Raw genomic sequence first — 16,463 nt, forward strand, 5'->3', positions numbered from 1 at the left:
ACATAGCACTTGTGGAGGCCCACACTATTCTCCGTGGCATCCATGCACAACTCACCATGTGCCCCATTAAGAGTGAGAACCACATAGCGACCACGAGGAGGTTACCCCTAGTGACTCTACACTGCATTTGGGCCAATTTGGTTGTTTTTTCCCAATTCTGATGTTTTATATAAACATTAACTGAAACTCCTGACCCATATCTGTGTGATTTTATGCTCTGCTGCCACAAGATTGGCGGATTAGTTAATCGCACAGATGATTATTGGTACCAGACGGGCTGGTTTGAGTATTTCTGCAACTGCTGATCTCCTGGGATTTTCACGCACAACCTGAATCCTGTGATGTTTTCCAGGGATGGAAACGCCTTGTTGATGAGAGAGGTCAACAGAGAATGGCCAGAATGGTTCGAACTGTCAAAATCTATGGTAACTCAGATAACCATTCTGTGCAATTTTGGTGAGAAGAATATCATCCCGGAATGCTATTCTGAGATAAGGGTTGGCACTGTTTTGGCAGCACGAGAGGGATATTAGGCAGGTGGTTTTAATGTTGCGGCAGATCGGTGTATATCAAAACATTATCTGTGGGCTGAATTCTTTTTGGGCCAACTAGTGGGGCCGATCAAACTTGTTTTTGTCCATGAACCAGCTGGTTATCCTCAGGCTTGTTTTGACTTGTGTCACTTGTGTTATATTCTATTTTTGTTGCAAAAATATAAAAAATATTTGCTTTTCATTAGCCTGAACACTTACTTTTAATTACGTTATGCCATGGCCAACGTTTAAAGGAGTAGTTCACCTCTAAATGAAAATGTGTTGGGTCTAAACCTAACAAGCTGTTCTCTTATTTTCCCCACAGCTGAAAATATCATTCAATGAGTCAAGCCTGCAGAGCACTTTCGAATACCCATCAGAGAGCAGCGTGTGGGACAGTGGAGAGGAGGAGGAGGAGGAGGAGGAGGGAGAGGAGAAAGGAGGAGAAGATGATGGAGGCATCAGTGGGAGGATAAGCATTCCCCGCCCCAGCTACACAAGCTCACCCACTCAGTCCAACAACAGCACGGGTGAGTAACACAAGAATGACAGGAAATGGATAGAATGAGAGGAACCGATAAAAGACAGAAGGATAGAGTAGAACAGTGGACAAAGAGAGCAGGAAATGGATTTAGTAAAGTTTAAGCATTCATGGCATCCCAGTTTGGACACATCTTCTACACACTTAAAGTAAATACATTACAGGTGGTGGGAAAGTATATACTATAGAATAAAAAGTAGTGGAACAGTATTGGGACATACCACTGCATCATAAAATGGCTGTTATCTTAAACCAAATACCCCTTTGTTACAGTTTGTGTTTGCATGTAAGCATTCACATCAAACTAAATTAATTAATTTCAGTAATAATTGACCAGCAGGAAACCGATGGAGTGCGTACTCTGGGTAGGGAAGGAGGTATTGCCCCAAGTGAAAGAGTTCATGTACCTCGGGGTCTTGTTCACGAGTGAGGGGACAATGGAGCGGGAGGTTAGCTGGAGAATCGGGGCAGCGGGGGCAGTATTGCACTCGCTCTATCGCACCGTTGTGAAAAGAGAGTTGAGCCGGAAGGCAAAGCTCTCGATCTACTGGTCAATTTTCATTCCTACCCTCACCTATGGTCATGAAGGCTGGGTCATGACCGAAAGAACTTGGTCGCAAGTACAAGCGGCTGACATGGGTTTCCTCAGAAGGGTGGCGGGCTTCTCCCTTAGAGATAAGGTGAGGAGCTCAGTCATTCGTGAGGAGCTTGGAGTAGAGCTGCTGCTCCTTTGCATCGAAAGGAGCCAGTTGAGGTGGTTTGGGCATCTGGTAAGGATACCCCCTGGGCGCCTCCCTAGGGAGGTGTTTCAGGCACGTCCAGCTGGGAGGAGGCCTCGGGGAAGACCCAGGACTAGGTGGAGAGATTACATCTCCACACTGGCCTGGGAACGCCTCGGGGTCCCCCAGTTAGAGCTGGTTAATGTGGCTCGGGAAAGGGAAGTTTGGGGCCCCCTGCTGGAGCTGCTGCCCCCGTGACCCGTGTCATTCAAACATCTGTATATGATGTTATTTTTTAGCTGGAACACAAGAGGAGATGATATTTACTTTTTTTCTCCAATTTGGAATGCCCAATTCCCACTACTTAGTAGGTTCTTGTGGTGGCGTGGTTACTCAGCTCAATCCGGGGTGGCGACGGACAATTCTCAGTTGCCTCCGCTTCTGAGACCGTCAATCCACGCATCTTATAATGTGGCTGGTTGTGCATGACACCGCAGAGACTCGCAGCATGTGGAGGCTCATGTTACTCTTCGCGTTCCATGCACAACTTACCACGCGCCCCATTGAGAGCGAGAACCACTAATCGCGACCATGAGGATGTTACCCCATATGACTCTACCCTCCCTAGCAACCAGCCAATTTGGTTGCTCTGGAGACCTGGCTGGAGTCACTCAGCACACCCTGGATTCGTACTCGTGACTCCAGGGGTGGTAGTCGCCGTCAAAAAAGGACAGGATTTTATAAATATCACATGTCTTTAATACAATAGCATACAATGGCAATTGATAGTGATTCACTTTAAAGGAATATTCTGGGTTCAATACAAATTAAGCTCAATCAACAGCTTTTGTGGCATAATGTTGAATACCACAAAGAATTATGACATTAATAATTAATAATGACACATTTCTTTCTTAAAAAAAAAAAAGTTCAAATCTGGGTAACAGTGTGGCACTTACAATGGAATTGAATATGGCCAATGCGTTTCAAAGCATAGCCACAAAACGTAAACAATATGCTTGTTAACATGATTTTACTGCGATTTAATCTCTTGCCAGCCTCTTCAGTGTAAAGTTATATATCCAATTTTACAACTTTTTTGTCATGTCAACTTAACGCCAGACCCATAAAAACGACAATTTAAACAACTTAACAGCTCAAATAATACACGTTTTTACAGAAGAGTTAAAGAAAATGCTTTTATAAAATGATAAGCTTCATATTTCTGCCTTATAAACCCTCCAAAAATTGGCTCCATTCACTTCTATTGTAAGTGCCTCACTAGCCACTTTCCCACTATCAGGCCAGAGCTATCAACTGGCCAGCTGGGGCCAATAGCCTTGGACCTCGAGCCACGAGACCAAAATCGATCTGCGTTCCAAACATCGGGCCATCAAAACCCGCCCTCAATATGCCGCTGCGGTGCCAATGTCACACACCCCACCCATTTCACAAGCAAGAGGGAAGCTCAAGCTGAGGTATCATGTTATCTACTTATCTAGAATCATGAGTTTATATCGAATGTAAACAACAAGATAATTTAGCGTTGACAACTCCAGTGGTGTCTCGAGTGGTCTCTCCACTAACAGCGGGTCCCAGCACACCGTCTATGAAAGTTCACCAAACCACGGAAAGTTATTTCTCTGGGCACCGCTTTGTCCATTGGGCGTTTTAACAGATTTGTACTGTGCCCGCATTTTGTTTTATTATTATTTTTTTTCCCCGAACCTGTACCGTTGTGTGCTGGATACGCAACCTGGGAAGTTCGGGAAAATTCCGCCTTTGACATTGATCCAGCCTCAATCCCTGGTTGGCCTTGTTTGGCCCAACGATAATCAGCAGGCCAAAGGCCATTGGCCGTTGGCTCCTAGAGAGCCCCAAGGAGGCACAATGAAGCCCCAGAAGTGACAGTGGGAGTGCAACTGACACGCACTAGCATGGACTCATTTGGCCCGATAGTGGAAATGAGGCTACTGAAACCTCCATTTTGCTCTTTTAAAAGAAAAGGAGGGATTATTTAAAATAATTTTTATGATAATCAACATTATGCCACAAATGCTGTTGATTGAGCTTAACTTGTACCGAACATGGAATATTCCTTTAAATCTTAAAAAAAGGGCATACAATTATATATGAGAAGCTATACGAGAAGCTTGTTCATTGTTTAGTACTAAAAACAAGTTCTTTTGGAAATGTATGCCACTGTGAATAAGCCTTAATAATATAGCCATAGATGTTATTCGTTTGCATTTTAGAAATACTTGTTACAGTGGTTATAGGAGTTGATTATGGATCTCCTAGCAGTTAAGAGCAGACCATACAGGAGGAGCTTTACATCTAAGCACTATAGCTAAGACTGATCAGGGATGACACCTGCTGGTCAATAATAATGTGTTACTTCTACTACATTTGTGTAGTTGACAAATAACTTGGACATTAACTTTTTAAATCAAGGATTTAGAATTTAAACTTAAATGAATGTAGGGAAAGTCTAATTTTAGATGCTATAATTGGTCACCATTTGCAATGATTTTTTCAGTCTGGGAGTATGAACGTTGCGTTGATTCATGTGTTTCTCCTCATGCCTTCAGATCTGTCCAATTACACACCCAAACACTCAGTGCAGTTTAATGCCTGGCAAGAACACAAACTTGATAACGCTGCTGTCCGAGGTGAAGATAACTCACAGTGTACAGAGGAGGTCATGGTAAGATATAACAAGACATACAGAAGGGAAAATGCATTTGACAATAAAAATTCAATGCACTGATTTTAGAATTTAGTAATGGGTTATAATTACTATTATAATACCCAGTGTATTATATGTTATGAATTATGGTTTTCCAAAATGCAAATATTAAGCTTATGAATGTAAAACCTGGTGTATTGTTAATGTGGTGCAGTGCAGATTGATCCCACTGTGAATTCAACGACAGAAAGGTTGAAAGTTCTGCTGCTGAAATCTGTCTGTGCAAAATTTCAATCACTGCCCCCAGTGGCCGAATATGGAAGTGCTGCACTCTTTCCCATTGTTTTTCTATGCAAACATGCACTAGATGGAAGTCTTTGACCTTTGCGCTGCGTCTAGCTTATTTTCCAGCATCTCACGAAGAAGTGCCGCCTTTTAGACCCTGTGACTTTTGAGAGCACGTCTTGAGACACCTGTGTTCTGTTATATGCGTTGCACTGCGTATATCTTTTTTTGGCGCAAGGATGCGATTGGCCTGAACGGCATTTAAGCGGCCTGTTTTATAAATGCTGTGTAAAGTTGAAAGGAGTTCAGATTGGAAAAGCATGTCTTGAGAACCCACGTTCTATTCCCTTCTGTTGCGCTCCATCCTGCGTCCTGTTTGAACAGCCATTATTGCAGCACTGGGCTGTGATACGTGCCATTACAGTGGTGAGGTAGATTATGAGCCGCAAATGCTTCTCAACCGAGTTCAACCAAATACCACTGCGTTAGTTCTGTGGAACTGGTATGGCATGCAAAAAAGTTAACATAGAACTGTCTTACTTAGGTGCATCAATTAAGTTCATATTCTCAAATCTTAAGTTTAAAATGGAGTGAGCTTTTGTTAGGTATGTTCTTTACAATAAGCAATATTACATGGTTCCGTATGTTTTCATTGACTACAGGTGCGGTCACAGTTACCTATGCACGGCGAAATTCTGCAAGTAGGTATAACTGCAGGCCAGAGACCTCCAAATGGGGGGGGGGGGTAGAATCTCTAAAAGAGGGTGGGGTTACTCCAGAAGGGGCGGGGTTACTCCAAAACGGGGTTGCACCAAGTTCAAAAAGGGGCGTCACTTCAACTCACGGTTAAGGTTAGGTAAAAGTGTTAGGTTAGGGGCTCCCTATATCTTTCCTGGCGGTTTGGAGCTCCCGCCCCTTTTTGGAGCTCTGGCTACAGCTGTATCCTTCTCCGAAATTCTGCAGACGAAGAAGGCATGGGTGGACATTGAGCGCTTGTGAAAATAGCAATAAATTAATTGCCAAGCAGCCTCATTTTAATGCTGCAGTTTATACTCTGGAAGAATGAAGTTAAAAAGAAACTAGCCGCAGAAATGACATGATATTGTGAATATTCGTTGTAGCTGCGTATGGAGCTCTGCCCTCACAGAGGTCACTGCCAAACCAAGCAACTTCCTATTGGTCAACGCGGTGTATTCACCTGTCAAAGTTCACCAAACTTGAACTCCATGCGAAATCCACAAGGGGAAATTCTTTGCCACCGGAAGTCAATTGCGCAAAATTCGCGATCATGAGGATTCCCATTGAAATTACTGTATTTCTCCCGATTAATTTCGCTGTTCCAAGGTAATTGTGACAGCACTTTTAGGACAACGTCAATTTTAAAACCCCTAACAGAAATAATGCCTTGTAAAATTTGAATACAATTTTGAATAATTCAAATGTTGGTATTATTTATGTGAAAATTGTTTTTAGTTTCTCAGCCCTACTAAATAAACAGGAAAATACACATGGGAAGCTGCTCCTTTTGGTTAACTATATCCTTCTTTTTCTTAGCTGACACCTGCTGATAGCTCATCTCTGTCAGACTTCAGCAGTGAACCAGCCCTCTACTTCTAAACCTTTCAGACGTCTGGAAGATTTGGGACCAACCACTGCCTGTCCACATGCACCAGCCTAAAGACATACAAAAACGACTTCCAGAACAACGGGACCAGTAGCAACCAGCACGTCAGCAAACATTGCGTATTCCATGATCACACGCCATCAACGTTCACAGCAGGACTGTTGTCATCATTGATATACACAATGGATTTATCATTCACTCATTTGACCTCCAGTTGCCACGGATTGTGATTGTGATAGACTCTGTTAACATAGAAAATGGCTTGACAGCCGCTGAATCTAGGTATTCCACACTCTCAGTCACTGTCTTGCTCTGGGTATGTAATCCTCATATTATGAAAGTGACCAAATTCCGAAAAGACATAGATGACTTTGACTGTCCTTAAAATGGAGAAACTTTTCATTGAGCGTGTGTAATGGGAATCGACAAAGAGGACAATAAGTGCGTTAAGCGACAAAAAATAAAAGCGAAAAAAGTTACGTATGTATGATTGGTGAAAGGGTGCCACGATCCTCGTTCGTTGATGTTTGTTTTGTATGTGCATGTGTAGCTCTTTATTGACAAGGCTTCCGAACTGTATAATTCATTCAACTTTTGTTTCAAATGTTTCTATTGTATGTCTGTGTTTCGTTTAAGATGGTACACTATTCTGATGCACAACAGCTCCCTCTAGAACATATACAACTGAAACACTGTATTCTAGCAACATGATCAGTTTTTAGAAACAGCTCTTAATTCAGGAATTGGTAAGCACGTTCATTTTGCATTGGTTTTCATGGTAATAGAACTTGATTGATCAATTCAACTAAAATGTGATCAAATTTGATTATTATTTGGGCACCGAAATGCAACTACAAACATGCAGTGTCAAGAGTTATGCGGTGAATCTCACAAAAAACATGTCCAGATCATATTTCACCCCAAAATCAATAGATAAACAAATCTGAAATTATATTGAACATTATTTGCATGACAACCCATTTTCCTCCCATTTATTTATCATGGTAGTATTATTTTTGACTGTTTTTTGCAGATTTAATACATTAAAAAGTACTGTATTACAGTAATGAGACTATAATGATAATCACCATTGAGAATAATGGAGATCCGAAATATTCTAAATTCCAAAACAAAAAGGAAAAAAAATGTAAGTGATAATTTGCATATAGAAAATGAAACCTAATTTTAGGACTATAAACACGGTGACATTAAAAACAATTAAGAATATTCTTATTACCGTAATGAATCCAAATGTTTAGTCATTTCCATTATTCAGGTCTCAGTTTTTACTGCATTAAACAAATTACTGCCTTTGTTTTAAATCAGCATGAAGACAGTACGAGAAATACTACCATGTATCATGGCAAAAAAAAATACAAAATAGGCCTACAAAATGGGTTGGATTTCAGGCTTTAAGTCAAATATAATTTCTTACATTGTGGTGTTACCAACCAATTAATGCATTCATTTGTCAATAATCGTGCTTTAGTTTATAACCGTGTTTTGAACTTGTCATCCTTGCGATGTACGAAATGGAGCACTCGGTGTGTCATGAAGAGAACATTATGTAGTGGGTTTGTGAGTGTGCATGCCGTGTGCATGGGCCGTGTGTGTGTGCGACAGAGATTGACTACATACACACAATGCCAACTGACTCGAGTGTGTCATCCGTAAACTGACTACAGCATATCTGACCACTCGTCTATTAAGCCTCTCCGACCAGTATTGATGTATAGTTTGTACACTCCGGGATGAAGTTTTCATAATTTATTTCATGCATCGTGTATCACTTTTAAATATTTTTTGGTCCATTTTAGTCCAGGATTTTGTACATGTATAAAGTTACATGTGGTTTCTTTGGACAACTTGCATCTCAGTCCTTGCATTTGCATCCATTCATTTGCACTGTCTGTTTTTGCACCTTTTGCCGTCATGCTTGAAACCTTGCACTTCAGTTCTCTCTGGGTTGGAATAATGCTTTTTAGGAATCTAAAACATTTCTGTCCTCACAATTTTTCTGCATTTAAAAAATAATAATGTTATGACTTGCATATTGTGATTTTTAACACAAACAAAAAGCTGGCTATTGAGATATACGAAGTGCAAGACCAGAACCGCTCATTAATATTTTCAATTTCTTTAAATGTTTATTTTTATTAATGATGCAAATTTGATTTACAATGAAGTGTGTCATTTCTGTGCCACTAAACATTACCAAACGGAATTGCAAACAGATTTCCTCAACACTCCTGCCTGCCATTGGTTAAATAAACCGTTAGTCCCACCCCAAAAATCATGCCATTGGTTGAGCTGGTTGACTACTCATTTGATAAGCTGTGGCTGATTACACTTTTTAGGGAAATTATCGTACAGATGGTTTACGTATAGTTGAGTCTGCATATTAAGCCGGGATGGAGCAAGTATCAAAAAACAAAACAATGATTCGCTCATCTTTAAGAGAGGGACCTTAAATAAGGCTATTTCACCAAGTGTTCCACCAAATTTGACATGATTCTAGTAACAGTTTACTGTATGTCACTTTAGTACTAGGCTTACCAACTCAGTCTACATCTACAATATCCCAAGCAAACATGAAATATTCTTGAGGGATGTAAATTATAAGGTTAGGTTGGGAACTATTGCTTTTGTGTCTTAAGTGATGCGACTTCAGGTGCTTCATTAGTTCCTGTAACTCCAGCCAAGCCTCAAGCTGGTCATTGCTCTGGTGTAAGTTATTGTACTGTATGTCAAAGCATTCTGTTTTCTGCATCAAGAGAATATTAAATGTACAATTTGTTTGATGGATTCTTCAAAATCAATATCAGAAACAAACACAAGGAAATGTTTAATAAACAGATGAAGGCTAAAGAATGATCATATTTTATCTTGAGTATCCTTTTTGGTACTTAAAAAAAAAAAATTGCCCAAAAACAAATTCAAGTTATCTTTATTAAAATATTTCATTTAAATAAAAGTATCATTTTAAAACACAAATTCATATCAAAACATTATAAATCTATACACTTTACATACAGGGTTTTCTGATAGGAATGACAAGTTAACTTCTGATGTTGATGTGTGGCGATTACAAAGAGGAACACTACCGGTAAAAGGGGAAAAAGCGAGAGAATAGATGAATATAGTACAGATAAAGTGAATGAGAACATTCAGCCTTATTCAATGATCTTTGCTACTTCTTGGTTCAGTGGCTTTGGTCAGGTTCCCTGTCTCCTTCTTCAAAACACTCAAAAGAGTCTGAGAACTTTCAAGAATCTGAAAGAGACAGAAACGGGGGATTAGTTAAAAAATACTTAATTACATAATGTATAAGAGCATGGAGTCTAATGGAGTATAGCAATTTGGCTACAGCAAAAAAGCTGTATTTGAATGACAACCCAAATTTGATTTACATAATTAGCCACTACATATTGCCATTCTTGTATTGAGTCATTGTTTAGTTTAATTAGTCTGACATGAAGGCGGGTGTCTATGGAACCCCTCAGAGGACAGGAAGGAAATATATTTTTCAAAATGGTAACCACAACATTTTTCAATGGTTTTACTTATAAAAATCATGGATTTCTACCCAAAAAACATGGTTACTACAGTCATCATCACTGCAGTTTTACTACAGTGAAACCTTGGTTAATTTCCTTACATATACACAAGGGCTTCCGTAGTACACCCACCGGCCACTAGGGTACACTTAGTACACTTATTATTTTGGATTAATTTAACAATTCTTTTCTGATTAGTCGATTAATCTAATGACTAATTTGTCGATTTTTTGAAAGATTTTTTTATGATTATTACTTGCTTAATATAACAGTTAACCAAAAATAAATATAAAAAACTTGTCTCATTAATATTTCAATATTTTATTAAATGATCTTCTCTTAAACAAACAAATGTACAAGAAACAAATTGTGCACTGCAGGGCATTATTCTACAAAAAAAATAGCCCTGTCTTAAATGGTAATCTCCGTTTTACAGTTCAACATTAATTTTATTACTGAGAGTTGTAAAATGTTTTGATATTCCTCCTGAAAGTGACTTGACTTTTACATTTGTTTCATTTACTTTGTTGTTGGTTTGCTAAATGTTGATTACTTTATTTTTTATTTTGGAGTGATTTTAAGTAAGAACTTGTTCAATTTGAGTAAAAGGAAAGTGCATTCTACATTGAGCAATCAAACAACAAAGTAAATGAAACAAATGTAAAAGTCAAGTCACTTTCAGGGGGAATATCAAAACATTGTGCAACCTCGAGTTTAGCAGTCCGACCTAAAATCATTTTACAGTAAAATGAGTGCAATTTGAGTAACACAAATGTTTTCTAACAGGATTAACTCAAACTTGTGCATTCTTAATCAACTCTCAGTAATATACACACCCAACTTACCACATACACACAATCTCTCTCCCCCTCCTTCTTTCCCTCCCTCCACATTCCACCTCTCCTCCTCTATCACTCCCCCTCACCTTACAGTAAAATTAGAGCAATTCGAGCAACAGTTAACTTTTTTTCTAAAAGGAAAAACTAAAACTATTGTTATCTGAATTAAATCTCAGTGGGGCAAGGAATATAATTGACAATTGGCCGTTAAAGTAAACGGAAAATATAAAACGGCCATATAACAAAATTATATGACGCATGGTGAAGTTACGTTAGATTATGATAATTGTACCAGAAACCATGGTGTTATTACAGTAAAACTGTAGTACTATTTTTGACAGAATGATAATGATTTTTATTACCATAGTTTTGGGTTTCCTTTATTATTAGGCCTACTACAAAGAGCCTGGTTAAAATATGGTTACTGAAGAAAAACTGAAGTTAATTTTCATAAAGGATGGATATCTAATTGCACTGGCTTTTCTATATCTTCCGTTGTATTGTGTACATACCTGCCCACGACGTGTGTTAATTTATAGGTTTAATAGCATAAACTGACATGCGCTGATGTGTTTTATTGATGCCTATACTGAATAAGTGAAACCTCAAATTATAGTGCTCATATCAAATGAAGAAACTTGTTAAGCAAGTCATGTTAGTACAGTGGTTCTCAACCCTGTGCCTGGAGCCCCCGCAACACTGCACATTTTCTACATCTCCCTTTTCTGACACACCCAATTCATGTCTTGGAGTCTCCACAAATTAGTTGAATCAGGCACGATTAGGGAGATTTCCAAAATGTGTAGTGTTGGGGGGCTCCAGGAACAGGGTTGAGAACCACTGTGTTCAACTTTTTTTTAAACTTTGTTTTTTATTTAGTCATGGCAGTTTGCCCGAAAGAACACAAAACGTTCAGATGTCTTATACATGATTTACACGCAAAGGCCCCAGCACACTTAAGGAAATGTTCTCCTTAGTTCTTCGCTCAGAGCCAAAAAGAAGATTGAAACAACTGAGCAATGAAATACTGTTTGCAAACATTCAGACACCGGCCACACTGCTGGGGGAGGTGTTTAGAGCAAAGATTTACATTTAGGCATTTGGCAGACGCTTTTATCCAAAGCGACTTACTGTGCACTTATTACAGGGACATTCCCCCCGGAGCAACCCGGAGTTAAGTGCCTTGCTCAAGGACACAATGGTGGTGGCTGTGGGGGTCGAACCAGCGACCTTCTGATTAACAGTTATGTGCCCACTACGCCACCACCAGATTGGTGTATAAGAGTTTTTTTTTTATAGATTTGATCTCTTTTGTAGACTAATAAAAAAAATAAAAAAAAATCATGACATGTTCTTGGAAAATGTCTCTATGCAAACAATCATAAAGATTAAGGAAAATTTGCACCAGCTTGATAACTCTGCACGCTGGTGTGTTTATGTTGACTGATCTTAACTGACTGAATGGTAATTAGCTGCCAGTCTCAAAGGTGGAGCTCAAGGTCATACCTAGCGATGATGTGGACCAATGGCAGTAAGAGTACTGTTAGACATAACGCCCTTTTGAGCTGTTACGAATCACCGAAACAAACTCAAAAACACCTTTTTGTCCAGATTTTGTTCTAAATTACCTCACACAGGTTTTTTTATTCGATTTTGGAGGAAGTATGCCAGTGCCTTAATCAAGAGCAGGTGTCAATTTTGTTCCTACCAAATACAATTTTGAAAAACATTGCGGGCGAGCGCAAACCCTAATTGCGGTCGGACGCAAACCCTATTGCGAGGGATCGAAAACAATTTTGGGGGAGTGTAAAAATTATTGCGAGGGAAGGCAAAACTAATTTAAAAAAATAGTTGTCCTTTAAGGGGCTCTGTAGGCGTCTACACACAGGCATCATTATTTAAAACACTTTCACTACTAGACTAGATCTCTGTTAGATCTCTAAGTGATGACACTTGATTCACATCTAATCAGATAAGTAGTGATAGACCATGTTATATTGTCCAAGCTGATAATCATCCAATAACTGAATTAAAAAATAAATTTTATTGACAATATTAAGCTGATATTTAACCTGCACCGCCCAATAACGGTGCCTGATCACCTTCATGTAGGCAGCCTCTGTCTCAGCGATGGTGCGGTCAAATTCAGCACGGGCACTGAGGCGTCGTGCCAGGCTCTCATTCACACGACTCAGCTTCTCCGTCAGCACACGTACATCATGCTGCAGACGAGCTTTCTCTGATTCCTCCTGCTGTATCAGCCTGTTCAGATCTTCTCTTTTAGAGCACAGCTCTTCTATACCTGAAGATAAGAAGCACTTCTATGTTGATTCTTTTTCAAAATTAAAAGACAGATCCATGCATATAATATTTATTTACATTCATGGTATGATAGCTGAGAGGGAGTGTGTGTATAAGTTGCAGAAAAGGGCCTATTCAGCACATCCTCCTGCTGATTCATGCAGCTGAAAGTGAGGCTATATGCAGACATGCACAATGCATTTTCTGCAGTGTCAGACCTTTACGGTCAGATATTTTGATTTGGATACAGGGCAGAAATCACTATGAGAGCTCAGTTGACCTTTAAATATAATTCCCTGAAAACAGACGTATTTTTGAAACTGAGAGAAATGAAGTTATTAGCCTAAAAGAGAAAAGAGAGAAAAGTTGATGACTTACAATTAAATAACCAACTAATAGACAATAATGAATACAAATAGCAAACATTTCACGAAACTCTTTGCACTTTAACTCTCTTTTTTTTTCTCCCCAATTTGGAATGCCCAATTCCCAATGCGCTCCAAGTCCTCGTGGTGGTGTAGTGACTCGCCTCAACCTGGGTGGCAGAGGACTAATCTCAGTTGCCTCTGCGTCCGAGACGTCAATCCGCCATCTTATCACGTGGCTTGTTGAGCACGTTACTGCGGAGACCCTTGCGCATGTGGAGGCTCGTGCTCTTCTCTGCGGCATCCACGCACAACTCACCACATGCCCCACCGAGAGCGACAACAAGAAGGTTACCCCATGTGACTCTACCCATTTTGCCACAACTTTGGAGGTATGCTTGGGGTCATTGCCCATTGGAAGACCCATTTTCGACCGAGGTTTAACTTCCTGGCTGATGTCTTCAGATGTTGCTTCAATATGTCCACAAAATGTTCCTTCCTCATGATGCCATTATTTTGTGAAGTGCACCAGTCCCTCCTGTAGCAAAGCTCCCCCACCACATGTAGCTGCCTCCCCCATGCTTCACGGTTGGGATGGTGTTTTTCAGCTTGCAAGGCTCACCCTTTTTCCTCCAAACATAACAATGGTTATTACGGCCAAACAGTTACATTTTTGTTTCATCAGACCAGAGGACATTTCTCCAAAAAGTAAGATCTTTGTCCCACTGTGCACTTGCAAACTGTAGTCTGGCTTTTTTATGGAGGTTTTGGAGCAGTGGCTTCTTCTGCTGAGCAGCCTTTCAGGTTATGTCAATATTGGACTTGTTTTACTGTGGATATAGATACTTGTCTACCTGTTTCCTCCAGCATCTTCACAAGGTCCTTTGCTGTTGCTCGGAGATTGATTTGCACTTTTCACACCAAGCTATGTTCATCTCTAGGAGACAGAATATGTCTCCTTCCTGAGAGTTATGGTAGCTGTGTGGTCCCATGGTGTTTATACTTGTGAACTATTGTTTGTACAGATGAACATGGTACCTTCAGGCATTTGGAAATTGCTCCCAAGGATGAACCAGACTTGTGGAGGCCCACAATTGTTTTGTACAATTGAATTTCTATTGATTTTCCCATGATGTCAAGCAAAGAGGCCCTAAGTTTGAAGGTAAGCCTTTAAATACATCCACAAGTACACCTCCTATTAGAAGCTAATTGTCTAAAGACTTGACATCATTTCCTGGAATCTTCCAAGCTGTTTAAATGCACAGGTAACTTAGTGTATGTAAACTTCTGGACCACAGGAACTGTGATATAGTCAATTAAAAGTGAAACAGTCTGTCTGTAAACAATTGTTGGAAACATGGCTCGTGTCATACAAAAAGTAGATGTCCAAAACTATAGTTTGCTAATATTAAATCTGTGCAATGGTTAAAGTTTTAATGACTTCACCCTAAGTGCATGTAGACGTCTGACTTCAACTGTACATATATAAGGGTCTAGCAAACTGCAACTCTATTCCTATGAAATGAGATTAAAACAAGCTAGTACTTAAAGTTCCTTCTACTTATGACGAGTTTATGTATACGAAAATGGCAACATCAAAAGCAAACCAAAGCTCCATTTAGAAAATGTATCGATGACTACTTACACTTGACAAGTTCATTGTTGTAAGTTTGTAGCGCAGCTCCTTGTTGGGTCATTCTGATTAGCTGGCTAGCTCAAAAAAGGCCCACTATTTTTCCAACTAAAAGCGTTTCATACAGCTTAACAGGACAGACGGGTGGCTGGCTGGACCTTCTGTGTGAAACTCTTGCTTGAATTACTGAGCGGCACTCTTAAACGGGTGCAGATCTGCAGAGGGAGTAACTTTAGAAAACATTCCAGAAGCGGTTCGGGTCAAATCAAACGCCTGTTTCCATGCGTACGCTCGAGACGCTTCAGAACGACGATTTCCGTTAGACTTTTATTTTATTGAGATACAACATTTTACAAACATACACATTTATTGAAACCCCCTTACAAATGACATATTTGACATACTATTTTAAACCAAAAATATTTGCACCAAAACTAAAAAGAAAAAATAAATTTATTTATTTCGGAGCAACAAAACGGACTATTTACGCGTTTTAAGCGACTTGAAAATTGCTTTATTTTGTACAAATTATGAATGATATTTGTATAAACAGAAACTATTTTCTTTTCTTTAAATCTGCAGCTAAATAATTTTTAACAATTTAATTTTTTTCTTACGTGGTTTTTGTTAGTTGTCTTTTTTGTAAGGTATATATTATATATATATATATATATATATATATATATATTTTTTTTTTGTTTAGTTTTTTTTTTTTTTTTTTCATTTTAATGCATTTGGGTTGTTTGGGGAAAAATGGATGAAAGAGCTATGATGTAATAGAAGTTATGTTTTATGTTATTTGACTTGGATTTTACGAACAAAAATGATAATATTTTTTTAAACATTATAAAGTGTGGGTGGGATGTTAAAAGCCTACATTTGGCATTTGAATACTTGAAAATAAAATTATCTTTTTTTTAGATACTTGTCTAAAAATCGAATAAAATAAATAAATAAATAAATAAAATCTCAACCGCACGATTTCTTCTTTTCTTTCTTTTTTTCTCAACTTTATTAAACCTTTTCAAATTACAGATAGGCATTATCATTGTTTAACACATCAACAATAAGTCCAAGCAGCTTATCATAAACACAAGAAAAATAATCATAAAATAAATAAATAAAATGAAAATAATATAAAAATAATGTAAAGCAAATTATAACATAGATTAAATTACATTTCAGGGGGGTTAATCCATATATGTTGCCATTTTATTTTATTATTATTCATGCCAAACGTCTTACATGAAATTGTGTCAAAAATTACAGAACAACAAGAACAGCAAAAGAAAAAAATACTACAATTATCAAATAAAAAATACAAACGCCCGAGGGAGGGGGAATCTATATAAGATTAAACAATGAAAGCATTTTTTG

At 38.8% G+C, this 16,463-nt stretch overlaps 2 protein-coding genes across 2 annotated transcripts in view; one reads left to right on the forward strand and one right to left on the reverse strand.

Annotated features, from left to right (window-relative positions):
- tprn (taperin) overlaps positions 1-9,251 on the forward strand; it is a 41,667-nt gene extending 32,416 nt beyond the window's left edge. Inside the window, exons 2-4 of the mRNA XM_052103665.1 lie at positions 859-1,063; positions 4,385-4,500; positions 6,322-9,251. Coding sequence (XP_051959625.1) covers positions 859-1,063; positions 4,385-4,500; positions 6,322-6,384 — 384 coding nt within the window. The 3' untranslated portion in view covers positions 6,385-9,251. The remainder of the gene's footprint in view (positions 1-858; positions 1,064-4,384; positions 4,501-6,321) is intronic.
- Positions 9,252-9,322: 71 nt separating this feature from the next.
- Positions 9,323-15,376, reverse strand: ssna1 (Sjogren syndrome nuclear autoantigen 1). Its single transcript, XM_052109751.1, has 3 exons — positions 15,099-15,376; positions 12,890-13,089; positions 9,323-9,664 (listed from the first exon to the last, which is right to left on the reverse strand). Exons 1-3 carry the CDS (start codon positions 15,148-15,150, stop codon positions 9,569-9,571), a joined length of 348 nt encoding a protein of 115 aa, XP_051965711.1. The 5' UTR covers positions 15,151-15,376; the 3' UTR covers positions 9,323-9,568.
- Positions 15,377-16,463: the final 1,087 nt, after the last annotated feature.

This window comes from Xyrauchen texanus, chromosome 3 (genome assembly GCF_025860055.1).
Source record: "Xyrauchen texanus isolate HMW12.3.18 chromosome 3, RBS_HiC_50CHRs, whole genome shotgun sequence".
Lineage (NCBI taxonomy): Eukaryota > Metazoa > Chordata > Actinopteri > Cypriniformes > Catostomidae > Xyrauchen > Xyrauchen texanus.

Coding starts and splice junctions, on each gene's coding strand:
- ssna1 (XM_052109751.1), bottom strand. CDS start 15,150: ATGACCCAACAAGGAGCTGCGCTACAAACTTACAACAATGAACTTGTC. Junction 13,090..15,098: donor CAACAATGAACTTGTCAAGT/GTAAGTAGTCAT, acceptor TCTTATCTTCAG/GTATAGAAGAGCTGTGCTCT. Junction 9,665..12,889: donor CAGAGGCTGCCTACATGAAG/GTGATCAGGCAC, acceptor TGTCTCTTTCAG/ATTCTTGAAAGTTCTCAGAC.